This window comes from Phalaenopsis equestris, unplaced genomic scaffold (assembly GCF_001263595.1).
Source record: "Phalaenopsis equestris unplaced genomic scaffold, ASM126359v1 Scaffold001343, whole genome shotgun sequence".
In the NCBI taxonomy this organism is placed as follows: domain Eukaryota; kingdom Viridiplantae; phylum Streptophyta; class Magnoliopsida; order Asparagales; family Orchidaceae; genus Phalaenopsis; species Phalaenopsis equestris.
This window is the reverse complement of record NW_018165782.1, coordinates 756,476-776,984: the sequence shown is the minus strand read 5'-3', so window position 1 is coordinate 776,984 and position 20,509 is coordinate 756,476. Positions and strand designations below refer to the sequence as shown.

At 36.2% G+C, this 20,509-nt stretch overlaps 1 protein-coding gene across 1 annotated transcript in view; it reads right to left on the bottom strand.

The window, feature by feature from the left end:
* LOC110034080 (outer envelope protein 64, chloroplastic) overlaps positions 1-19,821 on the bottom strand; it is a 35,733-nt gene extending 15,912 nt beyond the window's left edge. The window contains exons 1-6 of the mRNA XM_020738335.1: positions 19,441-19,821; positions 15,480-15,632; positions 15,148-15,272; positions 11,089-11,211; positions 2,374-2,556; positions 2,091-2,235 (exon numbers count right to left, since the gene is read on the bottom strand). Coding sequence (XP_020593994.1) covers positions 2,091-2,235; positions 2,374-2,556; positions 11,089-11,211; positions 15,148-15,272; positions 15,480-15,632; positions 19,441-19,640 — 929 coding nt within the window. The 5' untranslated portion in view covers positions 19,641-19,821. The remainder of the gene's footprint in view (positions 1-2,090; positions 2,236-2,373; positions 2,557-11,088; positions 11,212-15,147; positions 15,273-15,479; positions 15,633-19,440) is intronic.
* Positions 19,822-20,509: the final 688 nt, after the last annotated feature.

The following is a 20,509-nucleotide window of genomic DNA, read 5'->3' as shown; positions in this document are numbered from 1 at the left end:
TTCCATAATTTCCCTCAATCATCTCGGTCTCGACAAACAAGTGCTGCTCGAATCTCTGACTTCAAACCCTTCATGAAGTTTCCTTCCAACATACTTATGATATATCTCTCAAACGATCATATGATTCCCTCCAAATGTTGTCGCTCAAATCCACTCTTGATTCCTTCACTGGATCCTGTGGCTCCAAATCACCTAAGGCAGTGACGCCGCCCTGATACCATGCAAATCCTTCTAATTGCAAGATGTCATCATTTGTTCCAATAGCACGCAACGACATGTTTGCTTGAAAATTTGTGATCCGCTTCATCATTTCTTCCAGGGTTATGAATCTCCCCCTCCATGGATGAGAAACACTCATTTATTCCAGATCTGATTTGGCTCACCCCTCTCTAGTTTCCCCTCCAAAGCATCTACTTTCATGGCTATCATTACTCCCAGGATGGGTTTTTATCATAAAGGTGGAACTTTTATACATCGTGATCCCATTGTTGGCTTTCCAACTAGGTCGAATCACGACTGTATTGTGAGGCTCAGTCATGAAGCTGACACTGCGATCCCGTCATTGGCTTCCCAGCTAGCTCGAATCACAATTATATCATGAGGTTAGGTTACGAAGGCAAAACAACGGGACAAAAGCGAGACAATCGCTAAGATGGAGATGGAGCCAACGGCCTCAAATGGGGACAAGAGATTTGTAGCATAGCAACGGCCTCGAATGCGATAATATCAATTTAATATAAAGGAGACGAGCTTCCACAAAGATTAGGGCTAAAAAGAATATTTTACTTCACCAGCAAAAAAAAAAACACAACCCAAACACATAAAAGATAAACCTACAATTCAAGGGGTAGGAAATTCTCTCCCAAATCCTAACCCTAAGATTGAAGGCAGCAATCACATATGACATAACCCTAAACATATTAAGCCTCGTTTATAACCAATAATAATAACTAGCAAATGATTAAATTGCCCCTTTAGCCTTGTGCCTAACGTAGGTCTTCAAATTATTTGGAAGTCTTGCAATCAACATAGTGGAGTACGAGGCGGACGGCGCTATAGGCGCCGATCTAATCGAATAATGGTTAAAAGATCACAAAAGATGCCTCAATTCTATGAAAAGAAATAAATTATAGGGATTTTGAAAAAAAACAAATGTTTAACAGTGATGGCTTCTTGTCTTTGAGAAATTTCTGGTATCAGCAAATAAGAAGCATTAGATGTCTAATATATAAATAAGAAAGAAATGACAGGCATGAAATTTGAAAATCCCAGTAAAAGCATCTGTCATTGTTGGCATATTTCATTATATTGTTATTCTATTAAGATTGCCTTGATATATAACAAAAAAATAAACCATCCAACAATAAATTAGGGATCGAAAAATTCCACTAGTGATACTACAATACAGATCCATATAAACTATTGTGGAATTACGATATAAAAACACCCTAGCTTGCTTTTGATATAAATATATTAGTCTCCTAGCACTTGCTTGGCCTAAGAACCAAACATAGGGGTTAATGCGTTCTTTCATATTCGTAAGAGCCCTCAAAGAAGGATGAGAGTGATCATGAAACAAATTAGAATCTCAACAAATTGCCTAGATCCAAGAAATCTTGCAATTACCTAACAGAGATAAATACTCTAAAGAAATATTGAACAAGAAAACGGGATGATAATATTTTACTATCACTTAAAACGCTCCCTGCGTTTGAGAAACACAAACTTGCAATTGCAAACCCATAGAAGCAAATATTAAACATTCGATTATGATTAGTTAACTTCAAAAAAAATGTGGAACAATTACATACATAGCACAAAATTCTTAAGCTTTTGTATTTCTCACAACAAAACTTTCATATTTACACTCATAGACTTGAATCTTACATGCAAAATTAAATTATTACCACTTTTTAAAAGTGGATTACACCTTTTCATGCATATTTTTGAAGCAACAAATTGCTTTGTATATAAATATGAAAGTGTACGCATGAGATAGCTATAAATTTCCCATAAAAATTACTTCAAGACATTTGGCATTCATACCACAACAAAAAATGTTTCGAAAAGAGGACAAGGCATCTACTCACTTGCAAAGCAACTTCATGGCCCTCGCAAGTGATGTTAAAGGAGAAAATTTTGAATCACCATTTACAGCACCGACTTCAAACTTTTTTAAGCTCGGAACTTTAGACATAAGATATTCACCAACATTGATGTGGCTCAAACTTTGCTCTAATATCACCACACCACGTTAGTAAGAAAATGTACATGATAAAATAAATAAATAAAAAAAACCAAAATTGAAGCAAATTTGTATAAAAATAATAATTTCTAAATTCTGAAAAGAACTATAGATGTGTATTAACTTACTCCCAAATAGCACCTCAACAGTTTTTGTGACCACTTGTGTTATCCTTGTAGAAGAAACTTTCATTAACTGAAAATGATCATCAGCTATTACAACACGTCTAGGTTGGCGTACATTAGCATATGGAAGTTTGAGTAGGAGATGAGCAGCTCGATGCAAGACATTAGGATCTTTGGCAAACAACCCTATAAATAAAAGAAAAACAAATTATTAATCAGCTGCTTCTTGTTTTGCATCCTGCAATATAATCAAGAAAGAATTGCACCATAGAAGCCAATTAATCTTTTTATAACAAGGGTATGGCTCTTGTGGCCGTGGTATAAAACTTTTCACTAATTTGAACTTCGATTATTTCCAAAAGCACCACTCTTCCCGAGCTCGATGAACAAACAAGCCAAGCTCAAGCCAGCCCCGGCTTGGCTCGTTAACACATGAGCGGGCTGATTTAAAAAAAATATTAATAAAAATTATACTCAAAATTTATTAAAATTCAAATTATCTTTCAAGTATTAAAAAATCTTTAAAAATATTATTTTATATTTATATCAACTAACTTTTTTGTATTTATCTCTTAATTGTTCATTCAATTTATCATTTTATTGTAACACTAGCTTGAATTGACATTATTTTCTCTCTTTCATAATAAACAAGCCGGCTTGAATGACGCGGAGAGAGCAACGGCTTCCGTGGTCGTGCAAAGACAGACCCGAGAGGCACTATTTTTGTTTCCTTTCTAATTTTAGCATCTTTTTTTTTTCCTTTCATTCCTTCCTATTCCTTTCATATTTATGTGTGTTGTATTAAGGTTTTTTGCATGAATTTGTTTAAGACAACGGCCAACATCCCTTTCTGCATTTGAAGATTGTATTATAGGGTTTGGCTGATGCTCTAACTGTATCTTACTCCCAAAGTAGTGATTATCCTACAACTAACCTTCTACAACATTCCCACATTGATCCCAGTCATCCCTTCCCTGCTGCAACCACTGGAATAACAGTTTTGGTTGTTTTTTCCTGCAGTTTCACTAATTACAGGCTTCCAACCACCTGTCCTAGCTTCCGCCACCTTAGACAGCCATCCTCTTACTATGTTGCAGTCTCCTGCATTCCCTGTCGCTAACACCAACATTCCACCCTAGTTGCAACTGCCCGGAAACTTTTTTTTTGTTTTGCTAATTTATGTTGTTCTAACCGCCCAACCATCTAATCCTTTCCTTCTAGCATGTTGCCATTACAGCAACTCCTCCCCTTCACCGTCGAAATCCTCCTTTGCCGCTGCCAAACCTTTCAGTCCTTCACTTACTTTTTGCTATCTCTCTGAAGGACCAAACCGATCACCACCACCACCTCGAGATCCACCCAGTTTGAGTTTGTTGTGTCGTGTCGATTATTATTTCAGATTTTTGGGTGTAATGTTGTTGTATTTTCCCTTTCAAGAGTGTTGGTTGTAACCGTTTATGCACTTTCAGCAATAACATATGTTTTTCTGATTGTGGTTTGGGTTAACTCCGGTATCATTTGGTTTTAGAGTTAGGCTGACTCTACTTTTATCCTAGGGTTTCTAGCATCCCCCCCCCAACCAAAAAACTATTTCTTTCCCTCCACCCTACACACCTCCTTCCACTAGCCTACATCCAAAACCCTAACTACACCCCCAAGGAGAAAATTATCTTAATTTGATCAAGAATCTACCATGTATGACATATAACAGCTACTCCATCAAGTGCTACATCAGCTCAATGTCATTGAATAAAAAATCTAGGACTGGATTGCTGTAAACCGTAATAGTGAAATCAGTGAAAAAGAGTAAGAAAAACACCAAAATCCATTTCGAAGCGCTTTTGAGTACAATATTAGTGAAGACCCGGTCCACCGCAATTTAATTAGCTTCCTAATTAAGAATCTCACCTCCCACTCACCTACACACCCACCTACCGCTCACCTACCACACCCACCTATCGCTCACCTACCTCTCACCTACCGCTTTCCTAGTTTCTATAAATAATCTCTTATGATTTGTCATAAGCCACAAGCCAAACAAAGCCAAGCTAGGTCAAGTCAAGTCTTCTAAGAGAAAAAGAGAGAAAAAAATAGAGATTTTATTGTAAACGTCGAGGCGCTCGACGGTGTAATTTCTCTAAGAAATAAAATCTTCTGCAGCTCCGTGGACATAGGCAAATTTGTTGAATCACGTAAATCTGTGTCGGTTTGATATTTTTTCAGCTTGCAATTTTTCTCGTTCCATTTTTCACTTTATTGTCGTTGTTTTTCACAACAACTAGTATCAGAGACTTGTGTTCGAATCTAAGAAAGAAAGATGGGCAGAGGCGAAGTGATGACATTGGGGATCGAAAAGTTCAATGGCACAGATTTTGCTTACTGGAAAATGCAGATAGATGACTACCTCTATGGGAAGAAATATCATCTTTCGTTACTGGGAAAGCGGCCGAAAAAGATGGACGTGGCGGAATGGAATATGTTGGATCGACAAGTTCTTGAGGTATTCAATTAATCCTGTCGAGATCGGTTGCCCACAATGTCATCAAGAAGATGACTACTGCAAATCTCATGGCGGCTTTATCAGATATGTATGAAAAGCTATCGACGAATAACAATGTGCATTTGATGAAAAAAAATTTCAACTTAAAGATGGCGGAATGTGTGTTTGTTGCTTTACACCTAAATAATTTTAATATTATCACAAATCAATTATCGTCTGTTGAAATTGATTTTGATGATGAGATACATGAGCTGATATTGTTGGCTTCATTATCAAATATTTGGGAAGTCATGAGGATGACAGTTAGTAATTCTGCAGGTATCTAAGCTGAAATATGATGATATTCGTGATTTGATTTTTGACTTACGAGGTGCGTAGGAAGGATTCTAGCGATGCCTCGTGTTCAAGTTCGGCGTTGAGTGTTGGTTCTAGAGAGAGAACACATTACAGGAACTCAAACAGAGTAAGATCAAAATCAAAGTCTGGTCAGCAGACAACCTGCTGGAATTGTGTCAAAATTGACCACATAAAAAGGAACTGCAGGAATCCTAAGAAGAAGGGAAATGATGGCGCTAATGTTGTAACTAAATAAATACATTATGCATTATTGCTAGCAGTTCACAGTTCTGTTGATAACTGGAAATTGGATTCAGGGACATCCTTCCATACATCTTCCCATCGGGAGTTAATGTGAAATTATGTTGTTAGTAACTTTGGAAAGGTATATATGGCTGATGGAAAAGCTCTGGACGTGGTGGGTGGTGGGGATAGGAGGATAGGAGACGTTGATATTGCACTCCCTGACAAGAGCAAATGACTTTTGCAAAAGGTCAAACACGTTCCTGAGTTGAAGAAAATTTCATCTCTATTGGGCAGCTTAATGAGGGTGGTCATTCGGTGGTGTTCTCAGATAGCACCTGGAAGGTTACCAAAGAAGCATTAATACTGGCTTATGGTAAGAAAACTGACACAATATATATGACTACAGACATAAGAGTCAGAGGTGTATTATGGGAAAGCAGAAGAAGTTCAATTTCTTGAAAAGTGGTAGAGAGTCAAAAGCAGGAAAACCGAACCTTGTACAGACAAATGGTGAAGAATCACAGAGCTATGAAGAAAACTTGCAAGATAAGAATTCCAGCGAGTGGGAGCTGACCAAGAAGGAGGAGATGGATTCCCTACCAGGAAATTAGACTTGGGAACTGGCAGAACTTCTACCATGGAAGAAAGCATTACACAATAAGTAGGTGCACCGGGTAAAGACTGTGATTGATGGCAGTAAGAGGTACGAAGTTGTACTTGTTCAACAGGAGCGGGATATTGCTTATGCAGTGGGAGTTGTAAGCAGATACAGGAGTTACCCGAGAAAAAGCTTATTGATACAAGACAATGTTGACGGTAATATATAACCTGAGAGTGTTACTCGTGAGAAAATAAAGTTGCATTCGATTTCAGCTAGTCTTCTGGCATGAAGAAATGGGCTTTGAGTTGCAGAGGTGGAGAATATCATGTTTGAGGAAAAAAATTGGTACAGCTAGTAGATGATGCAACTAATTGGTGATGCAGTCAGTGTCCCGGTCTTCAAATGAAAGAATTGTCGGGTAATATGGAGACATGGTTCACCGCAATTTAATTAGTTTACTAATTAAGAATCTCACCTACCGCTCACCTACCGCTCACCTACCACACCCACCTACCGCTCTCCTAATTTCTATAAATAGTCTCTTATGGCATGTCATAAGCCACAGGCCAAGCAAAACCAAGTTAGGTCAAACCAAGTCTTCTAAGAGAGAAAGGAAGAGAATGAGAGAAGAAAATAGAGATTTTTTTTTGTAAACGTCGAATCGCTCGACGGTGTAATTCCTCAAAGAAATAAAATCATCTGCAGCTCCGTGGACGTAGGCAAATTTGTCGAACCACGTAAATCCGTATGTCGCCCTGGTGTTTTTTCTGCTTAAAATTTTTCTCGTTCCATTTTTCGTTTTATTGTCGTCGTTTTTCACAACAAAGATGCTTGTTGGAGGAAACAGATATTGAATGTTTGTTAAAAGATATAGAAATGGCATGCCTATTGAAGGATACAAAGATCTGGAAATGCAGGTGGGCCTACCAGACTTCGAGGGGAGAATGAATCCAGATGATTTCCTCAAGTGGATGCGAACTTTTGAGCAGATCTTTGAGCACAAAGAGATGCTCGATGATAGAAGAGTGAAGCTCGTTGCCATCAAACTAAAAAAGAAAGTTTCTTTGTGGTGGGAGGACCTAAAGAGGGAGGGACAGAGAAGACGTGACGGGATCACTTCTTGGGATAAAAATGAATGTGATGCAGCGAAAGTAACTACAACAACATTACCATCGCGATATTTTCCTACAGCTCCACTTCCTGCAACAAGAGCTATCGGTGGAGTACACTGTATAATTTAAGCAGCTTAAGTTGAAGTGTGAAGCGAAGGAGACAGAGTAGCACACCATAGTTAGGTACTTGGGAGGCATTAAGCCCTTCATTAGTAATGTTGCCCGGATGCAACCTCTTAGACACTAAGGGACGAGCAAACCTTAACACTGAAAGTAAAGAGACGGCAGAAGCAAAGCATACAACTACCGTCAATCAAACAGCCACCCACAATTAGAGATCTAAGGAGGAGCATGCAATGGAGCAGACTTGTCAAGAGGAAAACAGAGCACTCAGAGTGAGAACTAGTCTGAGAAGAGCAACACACACACTACAGCCCCAACGAGAACATGTTCCAGATGCATAGTTTTGGACATCGCTTCTAGTTGCCTGACAAGCCAAGTTGTGTCCTTCACCGAGCAGAGGGCAGGAGAGAAAGTTAGCGACAAAGAGGCAGTTGAAGAATAGGGAGAGAGTACCATATTTCATCGGATAAGAGCGAGATGCTCGTGGTTTGACGGATCCTACAGACTGAGGCTATGGGGGATTAGCAGTGACTTCACCATAATATATTTTGCATTCAGTGAACTGTGAATGGGAATGTTTGCAGTCTCATTGTAGATAGAGGGAGCAGCAAGAATGTGGTATCCACACAGATGGTGGACAAATTGAGACTCACAACCATAGGCATTCTAAACTATATTTTCTGATGTGCTTGAAAAAGGAGAATAGTATCAACATTGACAAGACATCTCTCGTGGAGTTTTCAACTGAGAACTAGCGGAAAAGTCATGTATGGTGTGACGTGATGTCGAAGGATGCATGTCATCTTTTGTTAGGGAGAATGTGGCAGTTTGATCGTCGAACTCAATATAACGAGTTCAAGAAGACAATCCTTTACCAAAGATAACAAGTGCATGGCCCTTTTACCTTCAGTGGAGTCTGAGATAATAAGTGCCCTTGCCAGCTGAGAAACACCAGTAGGATCATATTTGGTGATGACAGAGGATGTGATGTGAGCGTTAAAACAATACTCGATTTCAGACACTAAAACAACACCCGGTTCAGGAAGCTAAAACAGTGCCCGGTTCGAGCACATAATATCGCGGGGACCAACCTGCATCCCTGGGAGGAATCCTGCGAAGATAGGATAAGGCGCGAAGCCACGCGCGACTGCCAGAAAAATTTCGTGAAGGCAAATGGACAAAGCAGCACAGAATCCCGAATTATCGCGATCCAGAATGATGCGTCTCGAGGTTACTGCATCCCGAAAGTTCTTTTTGAACTCTTCTTGCCTTTTCCACTCTTTTCCTTTTGTGTAGAAGCTTCCTCCATCCTGGGGTAGCCTATAAATTGCCATCCCCTATGTGCAGAGAGTCGGTTCTTGGTGTGTTTAGCTTCAGATCTCCAGTGTAGAGTCTCTTTCCCCTTTGTGGACTGTATTTGAGAAATGGTGGTGCTTTAATTATATCCTCTCTGAGGTGGTGATTGAATCCTCCCTTTTTACCTTCCCCGAATCTTCTCCCCCACTCCTCTGTCGTCGACTTTCTCTCTCTCTCTCTTTGTCACCCCCGACACACAACCATCCCCCTTCTTGCACATTATTACAGTAGCCCTGTCTTTCTAGCTCATTTCAAGCTCCTCCCAGCCACCCCACTACCATTGTCGACCACCTACAAATCTTCCCATTTATTGTCCTTATAGTTTCGCACATTCCATTCGCCATCACCTGCCTTCGCGCGACTGTCATCATCCCTCTTAATCATTCATATCTCCCTAGCTGACTTCCATCACCCATTGGAATACATTTAGGAGTGTTTGCTTGTGTAGTTTTGTATTTGTGTTGCTACTTTAAAATCGAGCCATGTTATAACCTTATTTTAATATTAATGAAATTTCACCTTTTGTGTTTCTATTATTTCCCCTACTAGTTCTGATATCATGATGGCAAGGCAGAAAAGCCGATTCCAGACATAGGGGAGCCAGTACATAGAGAGTTTTAGGACATCCTCTTTGATAGCTTATCACCATGGTCGCATCCGTTCGGGGACACTTAGACTACCCTCACTTCATAACAGACTGAACTGACCTTGAGTCACTTTTGGAAGATTCGGCAGGGTATACTTGGCAGGAAGGCTCAATTCAGTTTCGTAGTGTACCCCCAGAAGATTGGACCAATATAGATCGTTGCTTGCAGGTGGGAAAAATTCCTTAGGTGTTTTAGGAGACGGTGCAGTCGACAGAAGGAACTCGATGCTCATATCAATGCAAACAACTCTACCACCTTCAACATATCTGATATGACTCCATACTGTGAGGAGACAAGCATCAACGAATGAAATCGAAGCTCCCCTAACCCGGGAGACTGAAGCGAGATCGCCTCCTGCTTACGCGCAAGACACTGGAGCGAGTCATGACCCTTGCGATCACGTGAAGACAAAACTGAACAAACTTTTTTTCCATTTTCTTTACAATTTTAGCAAATTTCCTCCTTTCCTTTAATTCATTTCTATTTCTTTTCTATATATGCATTGTATTGGGATTTAGAGAAGAGTTTTTGGTGTGAGTTTGTTTAGAACAGTCGCCTAAGTTCGTTTTTTTATTCCAAAATTGCATCTTATGATTTTGGTGGTGCTCCAGTTGTATCTCACACCTGAGGGAGTGATTATCCTTCCCATAACTAGTGCAACATTCCCAAATCGATCCCCGTCGTCCCTTCCTTGTTGTAGCCGCCGGAATAGCAGCTTTTTATGTTATTTCCTACAGCTCCACCAATTTCAACCCCCTATCCTCGCTTTTGCCACCCCGGTAGCCATCCTCTTGCTATCCTACAGTCTTCTGAATTCCTCGTCATTGTCGCCGACATTCACCCTCATTACAGCCGCCTGGAAAAAGTTTTTCCTAATGTTTTCTGTTGTTCCAGCCGCCCTAGCATCTGTTCCTCTCCTTCCAGCTTGTTGCCATTACTGCAACTCCTCCCCTTCATTGTCGTCCTCCTCCTCCCTGCTGCCACGCCTTTCAGCACTTCACCCACTCTTTGCCACCTCTCCGGAGGGCAAAACCCTCTCCAATCACCACCATCACGAGATCCACCCAAATTGAGTTTGTTGTGTCGTATTTGTTGTTATTTCAGATTTTTAGGTGTCATGTTGTTGTATTTTCTCTTTTATTTTTAGTAATAATATTAATTTTTTAAATTATGGTTTGGATTAACTCTGGTATCATTTTGGTCAGCTCAAAATTATAGAATTAATCTTGAGCTCGAACTCAATTAATTAATCAAGCAACAAACCAAAAGCCGATAGTGGCTTGAGCTCAACTCTACTCGTTTACACCCATATCACATTTTATTATACAGGTTCCAATATTTGAGCCAACCTGATGCCATTAAAGAAAAGACAAGGACAAGTGAACTTGACCATGGGGTTCATCAGTCTGAATAATGTCGATGCTCGTATGCTTGATGAAAAAAAAAACTGTTACTTTCTGCTAGAAAAAGTTTTGACCGACCAATTTGATTTAGCCTACAAGGATGAAGTAAAATAGTAGAATTAACTGGCAAAACAAACTAACGAGAATGAAAAGATGTATTCTAATGACTCCCACAGTAAAGTTGTCAATATCACAATATTCATCAGCCATACACACATGGGAGAATAATGAACTTCTTTCATATCATATTCAGTGGCAAACTATAAAATTTTCACAATGAATCAGTAACAAGAATTTCTCTAAACAGATAATATCAAGTAACAAAACAAATATGCCATACGCATTACAACTGTAATTCCACAAAGAGAGTGATGTGCAACTCATAAAAACATACCAGGGGCATCCAAACTTGGTGAGATGTGAAGAACACCGTTGTTCAAGGTGGAATGCGACGGTCTAAAGCCCAGAATTCCACAAAAAGCAGCAGGTACTCTCACACCACCTACGGAGTCCATTCCTGCATGCATCTGGGAGTCAAAAAAAAAACTATGGTTGCATATACATCCATCAAGACATTACCATGTCACTGACAACATACAATATCAATGTGGGTTTTTTTTTTCCCGGAAGATTTACAAATGTAAAAAATGAAGTTTGGTGTTAGATATGTAAATACATAGGAATTGGGTAGTATGTGTGTACATGCCCCTTCTTTCACTTTTTCAGAAAAATAGAGATATCAAAAGTGCTAGGCACCCTCGAGGTCATATGGTTTCTTAATGCCCAAGGCACGAAGTCACCAATCTAATCGCTAGCCCAAACAAAATCATTCTCTATAATTATCAATTATTTCAATATTGAATATGTTCAATTTGTATAAAATGATAATCCTCACATTAAACTATATTAGATAAAATAATAAAAAATATCAAATTTTGTTACATTGAACATTTCAATATCATGCATAAGAAAATTATGCATGACGTACCCAAATAACGATTTCAGCTAATCTAGAGTAGATGTTAAGATTGTGGCATGTATAGCCAAGAGATTATTAGGTCTTCATGAATATCTACTTCTTCCTCTCCATTATTTAGGCAATATTCCACCTCATTACATTTAGATTGTAGTATCACATCTCTTCATCTATCTTAATGAAATTCATTACCTTCATCATCAAGATTTATGATCACAGAACTTGAAACTTTTAAGTCTACAATTAATTTATCATATTTCTTAGCATGCATCCTTATTTTGAACAACTTCGGTCAGTTTTTCAGTATTAAAGCCAGCTTATTTTTCAAATTACCAGCTAAAATCTCTCTATTTGACACCCTGAAAATTGGATTATAAATGGTTCCTACTTATGAGGTTTGAAGGACATCATCACAGCCTTAACAAGGCACTTCGGAAAGCACTCAATTTACCTTTTATAACATTGAACAGAATACAATACTACAAATGAAATATTTGTGTGATTATTTATTCACAATGACAGGCGAAAATCATAGCTTGAATGAAACTTCAAGATGAAGGTGTGCACCATATAACAAATAATAATTTTCTGCCTATAAACAAATAATCATAGCTCGGCTACTAACAAAATCACATTACAAAGTTAAATTTTGTGCACATTTGAAGAATCATAGTTCATGGGCATCAAAATGTCATAAATTAAAGTTGAATAGAGGATTAGAGAACAAAATAATAGTTATTGTGTCTCTTGCAGGTTCATAGCATAGAACAAAGCCATGAACAGCATACCCACAAAACTAGAACAATTGGGCCTTTTTCTATAGACCATATTAATTGTTTCTCCATCATTTTTAGGCTTTATTGTGCAAAATAATCCGTGTCCAACATCACTCTTGCACAAACTTCTAAAGATGGTCCAAATCAGCTTTATCCAATTATTTGTAGTCCATTTTTATGAATCAACATTCTCCATACATGCCTAATGAGAGTTGTTAACATAAAACTTATATAATAACTTGATTCCAATCTCAACTTATATGATGGTTGCACATCAAAAGTAAACAAAAATACTAAACTCAAATAAATTTTAGTTAAAAATAAAGCAATTGAGCCTTCGCAGTTCTTCTAAGGGAGGCTTCGTAAATATGAATTTGAAAGGAGAGCAAATCATTTGATAAAAATGAGATTTTTCACATGTACATTTTTTTAATTAAAAAATTTAATTTCTTGTTTGCCTAGTTGACAGTTGTAACCCAACAATCTGTAATGGATGTTTCAAATAGTTTTTTTTTATTATTATTAAAAATAGAAAAGCTAAAATTGGGATGAGATGGTAATTTTAAAGCTATTAAAATTATTGAGTTAGAGATATTAAATAGATCAGCTCTCAATGCTAGACATTTCACAATCATTAAAAAAATATTACAAGTCATGGAAAAAGTGAAAAAAAAAATCTAATTATTCAATCTTTATTTATTTAAATTATATTTTTTATTGTTGCAATTCCATATTGTGTAAAATGATTACAATTTAACTTAAAGACACATACATAATCAAAAACTTAAATCATATTCCATAATGCACATGACATAGTTTTATTGTTGTATTTTCATGTTGTATATAATAAAAAGAATTTAACTTGAAGACCATGCGCACGCGCACACCCGCACACACATGTATGTATAATCAAACTTAAACCACCTTACGGGATCTTTTTCAACAAATATAATGATATGTCAATCATAGTAATTTTCAACTATTCACAAGCCAAAAAATAAAAACAGAATCAAAGATATAAATGATATAAATAGAAAAATGATATAATAAAAAATAAAGAATATACTCGTTCAATGAGATACCAACTAGACAGTAAGGGTCTGTTTGGGGCAGTTGCGCTGTGAAGCTGCTGTTGAAGAAGCTATTGTTCAAAAAATTACGGTTATTATTACAAATTTACTTTAAATTCAAAAAGTCTAACTGAAGCTTTCAAACAGTCACCACAATTTAACAGGTTTGGTTGAAAAAAATAGTCTTCTCCCATAAAAATTTCTACCAAACAGCAATAAAGCAGCATCTGAATATGGTGATGATCTGAAAAACTAAGCAACCAAAAAGGTGTCCCAAACAGATCCTAAGAGGCAGAACTTATGCAAAACAAGAGTGTTAAGTTAAAGCAATGATAAGCATTCTCCAGAAAAACTTTGAACAAGAAGCTCCTATGCTGCCAATAAAAGCTAGTTAAGAACATATAAGGACTTGCAGACGAGCAAGACAAAAAGAACCACTAAGATGACTAGTTCCAACAAGAAAGAATGGAGAACTAATAAGCAAAGACTTAATAATGAAAGAAACAATGGTGCCTAGATATTGTCATAAATGATGAATCAACCAATGAAATCAAAATCTATATTTTAATCTAAGCCAAAATCCTCGATTCAAAAGACAAGAAAATTTTATCTTTTTTTTAATGAAGGGAGATGGCAACATTGATACGTAAATTTTTAAGTCACCTTCAAATGAAAAATTTAACTCCTATCTAATTTTATATTTTCAATGGATTTTTACTCTAAGAAAAAATTATGATAACTCCCTCTTTCTTAACATTCTTCCCATGTTTATCTAACCAATTCAAGATAGAGCTTTTTTACATAAAAAAGCCCAAACAACAACCAATATCATCAACATTTTTTTTCTTTTTTGGACCACAACTTCACTCATGAGTATTTATCAAGCAGCTAAAAAGTAGTAAGGATATATGTCTTCTATAAGAAGAAAAAACTGAAGCTTCAATGATTGGAAGCATAACCAAAATACAAAAATATCACAAACAAGCTTCTTCGCCTAATAACTAAGTAAATAATCAGCTAAAAAGTATAATTTTTTAATTTTTAAATGAAGAACTCAGCATTTATTACAAAAGCAAAAGTAAACACCAGGACATTAGTTAGACAAAAAATGCTTTTAAAATAAGGTTTTGAAACTCGATTTTGATTTTAGTTTGGCCTTGTCTTAAAATTTTATTTCAATAGGTTTGTCGATATCAAAACTCAATTGTCCTTCAAGATAAAATATTAAAAAAGAATATTTAATGGAATAAAACAAAGAAACATGTCTGAATGAAATTCAAGGTAAAATACACGTGAAAAATTAATGAACCTTGTTGATAAAAGCATAGTATAACTTGGTGACTACCCAAGAGTTTTATTAAAATTCACTATAAATATATAATGTTGGCCATAAACGTTGGACTTTACCAAAAATCCACAAAAACACTTCAATTTTGTCAAAATTCAAGACCCAGTCAAAACTAAAAATACTAATGAGCTATTGATCAACTGAAACTAAACCAAAACAACTACAAAATAAAACTATATAAATGGCTTCATAAAAATCATTTCAGTAGTTCATCATCATCACAATGGAAGTTTAAAAATATAAGTGCACTTTCTGCATACAGGATTCTACTGAAGAAGCTTACCCAATGCAAAATCTACCAAGCCACCAGCAACAGCGACAGCTGATCCACTTGAACATCCTCCAGGGACTCGATCAGGTGCCTTAGGATTCATCGGTGTGCCAAAATATTTATTCACGCCACTTAAACTGACAAAATTTAATTTTGAAATCATGTAATAACATCAGACAAATTATTAGAATGAGAAAGACTACATAATTAAAAAGATAGAATAAAAGTTCAACTAGTTGTATAAATCGGTAAAAATTAAAACCAATAATATGCAAAAATAAAGGAATTAGTAGCACATTGTGAAATAAAGAGAAAGTAATCTAGCAAAAAATGGTCTGTCTTACCTAAAAGCCATGTCATCAATGACTGTTTTGCCAACACATGTAGCACCTCCATCTATGAGGGTGGCAACCAAAGAGGAAGTGTGCATTGCAGCTTCATGAGTTCTTGCCCAGTCTGGATTGCCAAACCCCGTTACATGTCCTTCTATATCAAATCTAGATGCAAGAAAATTAAAATTTGAATAATCCCAAGAATGATACTGAAATAAGAAAATCCCAAGATGATAAGAAATGAATCTGAAGAGGTCGGCAATAGAGTGTTTACAGGTCTAAAAAATATAAGAAATTGCAGATAAAAGGGATACTATTGGGGCAGCTAGAAAAAACAGCTGATATAGTATATAAACATTTGATAAGGATCATTAAAACCAAACGGTTAAATAATGAGAAAACATTCTCCAAACTACACAAGCTAACGGTTAATATTAAGAACATTCATGTTTAAAAATGCAATTACAGGTAAAAGTTTGATTTATCAAATATTTAGTAAGAAAAATCCAACTAAAATTAAAGATTTTTTAGGACAGTCCAGGTTATTATGTTCTGCAACTAAACATAGTATTTGAAACTGCAAATTATCATTCTGTTTTAGCTACCAGTTAATTGTTTGAATAGCGCATCAAGTTATGCAAATATTTACCAAGATAAAATATTGCCTTTAGTGAATTTAGCAGATTTCCCTTTCAGTCCAGAAAAAAAAAACTTAGTCATGACAGAATAAAAACTATTCAATGCAAATTGAACATAGAAGTTATTCCCAACACACTATAATGTTTTGTTTGGGGCAATATAGTTCTGCTTTACCTTTTAAATGCAATTTCTCAACCACAGTTTCAAATATACTTTCCCAAAAACAGCATTTTAAAGACAATTAAAAATAAAGCAAGAAATTTTAAGTGACCCAGATGTCTTGGTCTACGTTCATTGTACAGATGGGTAGAAAATTTTCACTTCTTCAGCCAAGGATTTCGAGCTTCATTGCCCCCCAGACTTTAAAGAGAAATATTTATGAAAGAGGTGATATTTTACAAGGGTAAGGTAAAGAATTCATTCTCAACAGGTATCCAATGCTTAGCATCCAACAAGATCTGAGATGAGCTAGTTTATAAGAGGAGGCGGTGAAGAGAGGGAATCTTCGCAATAAATCTGATGGATGCAAGAATGTAGATATTGAAGTTGAAACTCAGAGCCAATAGATTCCAGAGAAGATTCAATGGATGCCCTGTGTCATGTATTGTTGGTCAAACCGGCTGAGAGATGGTTACATGCAACAATTAGAAGTCAAAAGTTGCAGATGAGTGTCAGAGAAACCAAGAGAATATTTAAGATGGATGATAGGCTGTACTGCAAGATGCCTCATGTTAATCCCACGATGGAGCATATAGGTGATGGCAATTCTTGCTATGTCTGAAAATGTATGAGCACAGCCACCGTTGGACATTTGAACAAAATTGATGCATCAAGCTCGAACATGCAAAATGCTAATGGTTATGACTGTGAAAAAAAAATGTGGTGTTATATTTTTCCCCACTTTTTCAATCCTATGCATGAGACATACACTCCTCTAATGTCATAGCAAAATGAGAACGGTCAACTAATCAAATTTTTTATAGCTCAATCCATAACATCAAGAGTGACCAGCAAGATGATTGATTGGGTTTGAACGAGCAGTCTAAAAAGTCAAAGGCCATTGTTAATCTTTCGTTTTTATCTACCTTTTCTTATTAAATTTGGGTGAGTAGTCTTCAATTAATTACTCTTTAATTCGAAATAGAGATTCTCAGTGTTCATTTTCAACTTATGTTTCTTTCATTTTCCCTGTGTTAATTGTGTGAGAGCTTAATCCATAACAGACCTAAAGTGGTTTCAAAACCATGCCTAATCAACTTTGCAACAAATACCCAAAAATTTTTCAAATGAAAAGGTACAAATCTAACTCATGACTCATTGTTTCATCATTTCACAAAGAGAGAAGATGACTTAATAAAAGAAAATTCAAAAGTAGGAAAAATAGAGCTCAAGTGATAGCAAAAGGTAGATTATCAAATCTGCTCAACCAATTAGGGAAGATAAACAAATCTGGTTGACCAGTTCAAAGAGACCGGCCGAACACAAATTAAAAAAAAAATAAAGAATTTTTTTTATAAATGGTGTGCAATGTAATGCATGCGATGTCAGCCACGTCAATGATTAACACATCTGGGAGGGTGGAATGATGTGTATTAAATGCTCGTTCAACTCCCCATTGTGATGACGGAGTGGGATGATGAAGGAGATCATTGAACAATACAATTTGCACGATCGTATTAAGTTAAGTTTCCAAGATGGGTAGAGGGTCAGAGCAACATCATGAAAAAAGAGTTGTGCTTCTTTGTAGATCAATTCCGCCTCAAGTTTGCACTATGTCCAAGATAATAGACTTCTTCAAGTGTTTCCATTTGATGGCAACTAAACTCATGCAAAACTCCACCATTCATCCTAGCATGATGAAGATGTAAGCTCAACTAGATGAACATGAAAATTCTCTATTTCATTGATCTTTGATGAATAAAGGTGTTTATTTTTGAAGGACTGGTCCGTAATGTCAAAAATCAGAGGGGATGATATTAGTGTTTATAGAGAGTGGTTCGTCAATCCCAACTCAAACAACTAATCTCCTATAGTTCAATCACATGACCAATTAAGGCAATAACAAAGATTGGTTGATTTCAGCAGACTAAACCCCACCAGAGTTGAAGATGATGGAGCAAATAGTATTGTTGTCAATACTAAGACGAAGGAAGGGATGCATTTGTCACCTCGTTGGTGATGACGAAGAGGCTAAACATGCCTAACAAAAGTTCATTGTACTGAAAAAGAGTTAAAACTTGAACGATCCATGGGCATTTCAGGGAAGTTCATGCCCAAATTTGTCCCAAAATTGAGTTAACATAAACATGATGAAGCAACTGCCCAAATTAACATTATATTCTACACATTTTTAAGCTTAGACTCAATTCTAATGAAAAAAAACTAAAGGATTCCGATCAATATGCACTTCATACGGCCCCAAAGAGAAACCCTTAAAATGCATTCCATATATAAATGGTTTATTACATTTGAGTTGAGCATAGGATTTTACGCATTTGAGATTTCAACATAAACATGGAATCTAATAGTTGGTTTATTAAAAAAAAACCAAATATCTCATAGTACCAAGAAAAAAAAAGGCATCCATTAGAAGGCCTCAAAAACATAACATGGTAGTAATGACACTCCATCAAACTCTAGCCTCCTCCAAGTGAAAATAAAACAATTCTAGTCAAAGAAAAAATAATCTCTATAACGAAATTTTTAGGCAAAACCAAATACAGATTAGTGAAACAAATATCATATTTGAAGTTTCGCTCACCTAACAAAATTGGTTCATATCTTCTAAGAAATCACTAAAAATACATTATCTCGTTGGCTTTATTAATTAAGAACTAAACAATTAAAAAAACATACAAATTTATAAGATTTTGGAGCAATTACTTACAGAACAACCAAATAAAACCTATTTACAAAACTCACATTCGACTACATCGGTTAACAATAATATCACTCAAAAATATTTTTTGTTTACATTAAAATTTAAATGGTTGTATTGTAGCAAGTGCGAATACATTAATTCAATGGTTCATTTCAAAGGCATGATGTTAATTTTGTAAATAACAAATACTACAGCAGCATGTGCATAAATCTCTCTAAGAAAGTGTTTCAATCTCTGGTACGCCAAAAACCATGGTCGAGGAATAGGGAATATGATTTTCAATTGAATTCCATTTACTCGGCATTATCCGACCAATTGCGATTGCTCCACAACTACCCCTATCTTGCAAATAAAAACAATTCAAACAGAAAAGTATAATTGCGGAAGATGAACCAAACGAAACTCTAAGAGAAGAAATTCCAAAAAGTGGACAAGAGAAGTAGAAGCACTTACACATCTGCGACAGCAAAGGTGAGGCCATTGAGGGGATGAGGGGCTTTGGGCGGAGCGGGCTGTGGAGGAGGGAGGAGCTCAAACCGCTCAACGAACGCGCCCAGGTCCTCCTTAACAACCCGCTTCAGCTTTCGGGTCACGATCAGTATGCCGGCAATGCCGAGACCCAGAAGAACCCAAAGATTAGCGTTCGCAGACATCAATCCTCTTCCCTATATCTCCCACTGTGCAGAAAAATATATGTTAGCTTCTTCCTCCTATCTTTTATGCCGCGATAACAGAGAAAGATGGAGCAGAGGCGGCGAGAGGGGATAAGGCCTGAGCATCCAAGTAAAACCTAATATCCATTTTTTGACCCTTGCTGTTGCATCAAGGAAATGGCCTTCAAAATATATTTGGAAGAAAATAAAAGTTTACTTAACGTCGATGATAATTTTTCATATTCACTTGGTGCAGCTTATTTGGTGTGGGTGCGCCCGTTTGTTCGTGTAAAATGCATTTTGACAGTTTATGTATTTTCAAAACGTTATAAATAATGATTTCACACTGCCCTTATTTAGGTGAGGTTAAAGCTTTCTGACTGAGGTTTGACATTTCAAAAAAAAAAAATTGTGATAACAACCGCACCTAGATTATGAGCTGATTATTCAATAAGTTGCAGTTTGGAATTATAGGAAATTTGTAGCACATAACTCTTATGTATTCACATAGATCTCATCAAAATTATCATATTTACATGCATGTATTATTCAAATCTTAAAATAATTTTAATATATATTTTGAATCTGAGATTGTCCATGAATTTCATCTAAGTAGGGGTGTAAATGAATCAAAGCCTATGGCTTATTTGTTTTTTTTTTTTTTTTTTTTTTTTTTTTGGTTCAATTGTGTTTAAAATTACTCGTTAAAAGTATATTCTTATTCAACTTGATTTTTTTTTTAATTAGGCTATGTTCTACTTGAATAACTTATTAAAATTTAATAAATTGAATAATACAATTAATTTATAATTTATTTTTTTTATTTTTAACTTTTTTAAGAGGAAATAAAACCAAATTAAGTGTATAGG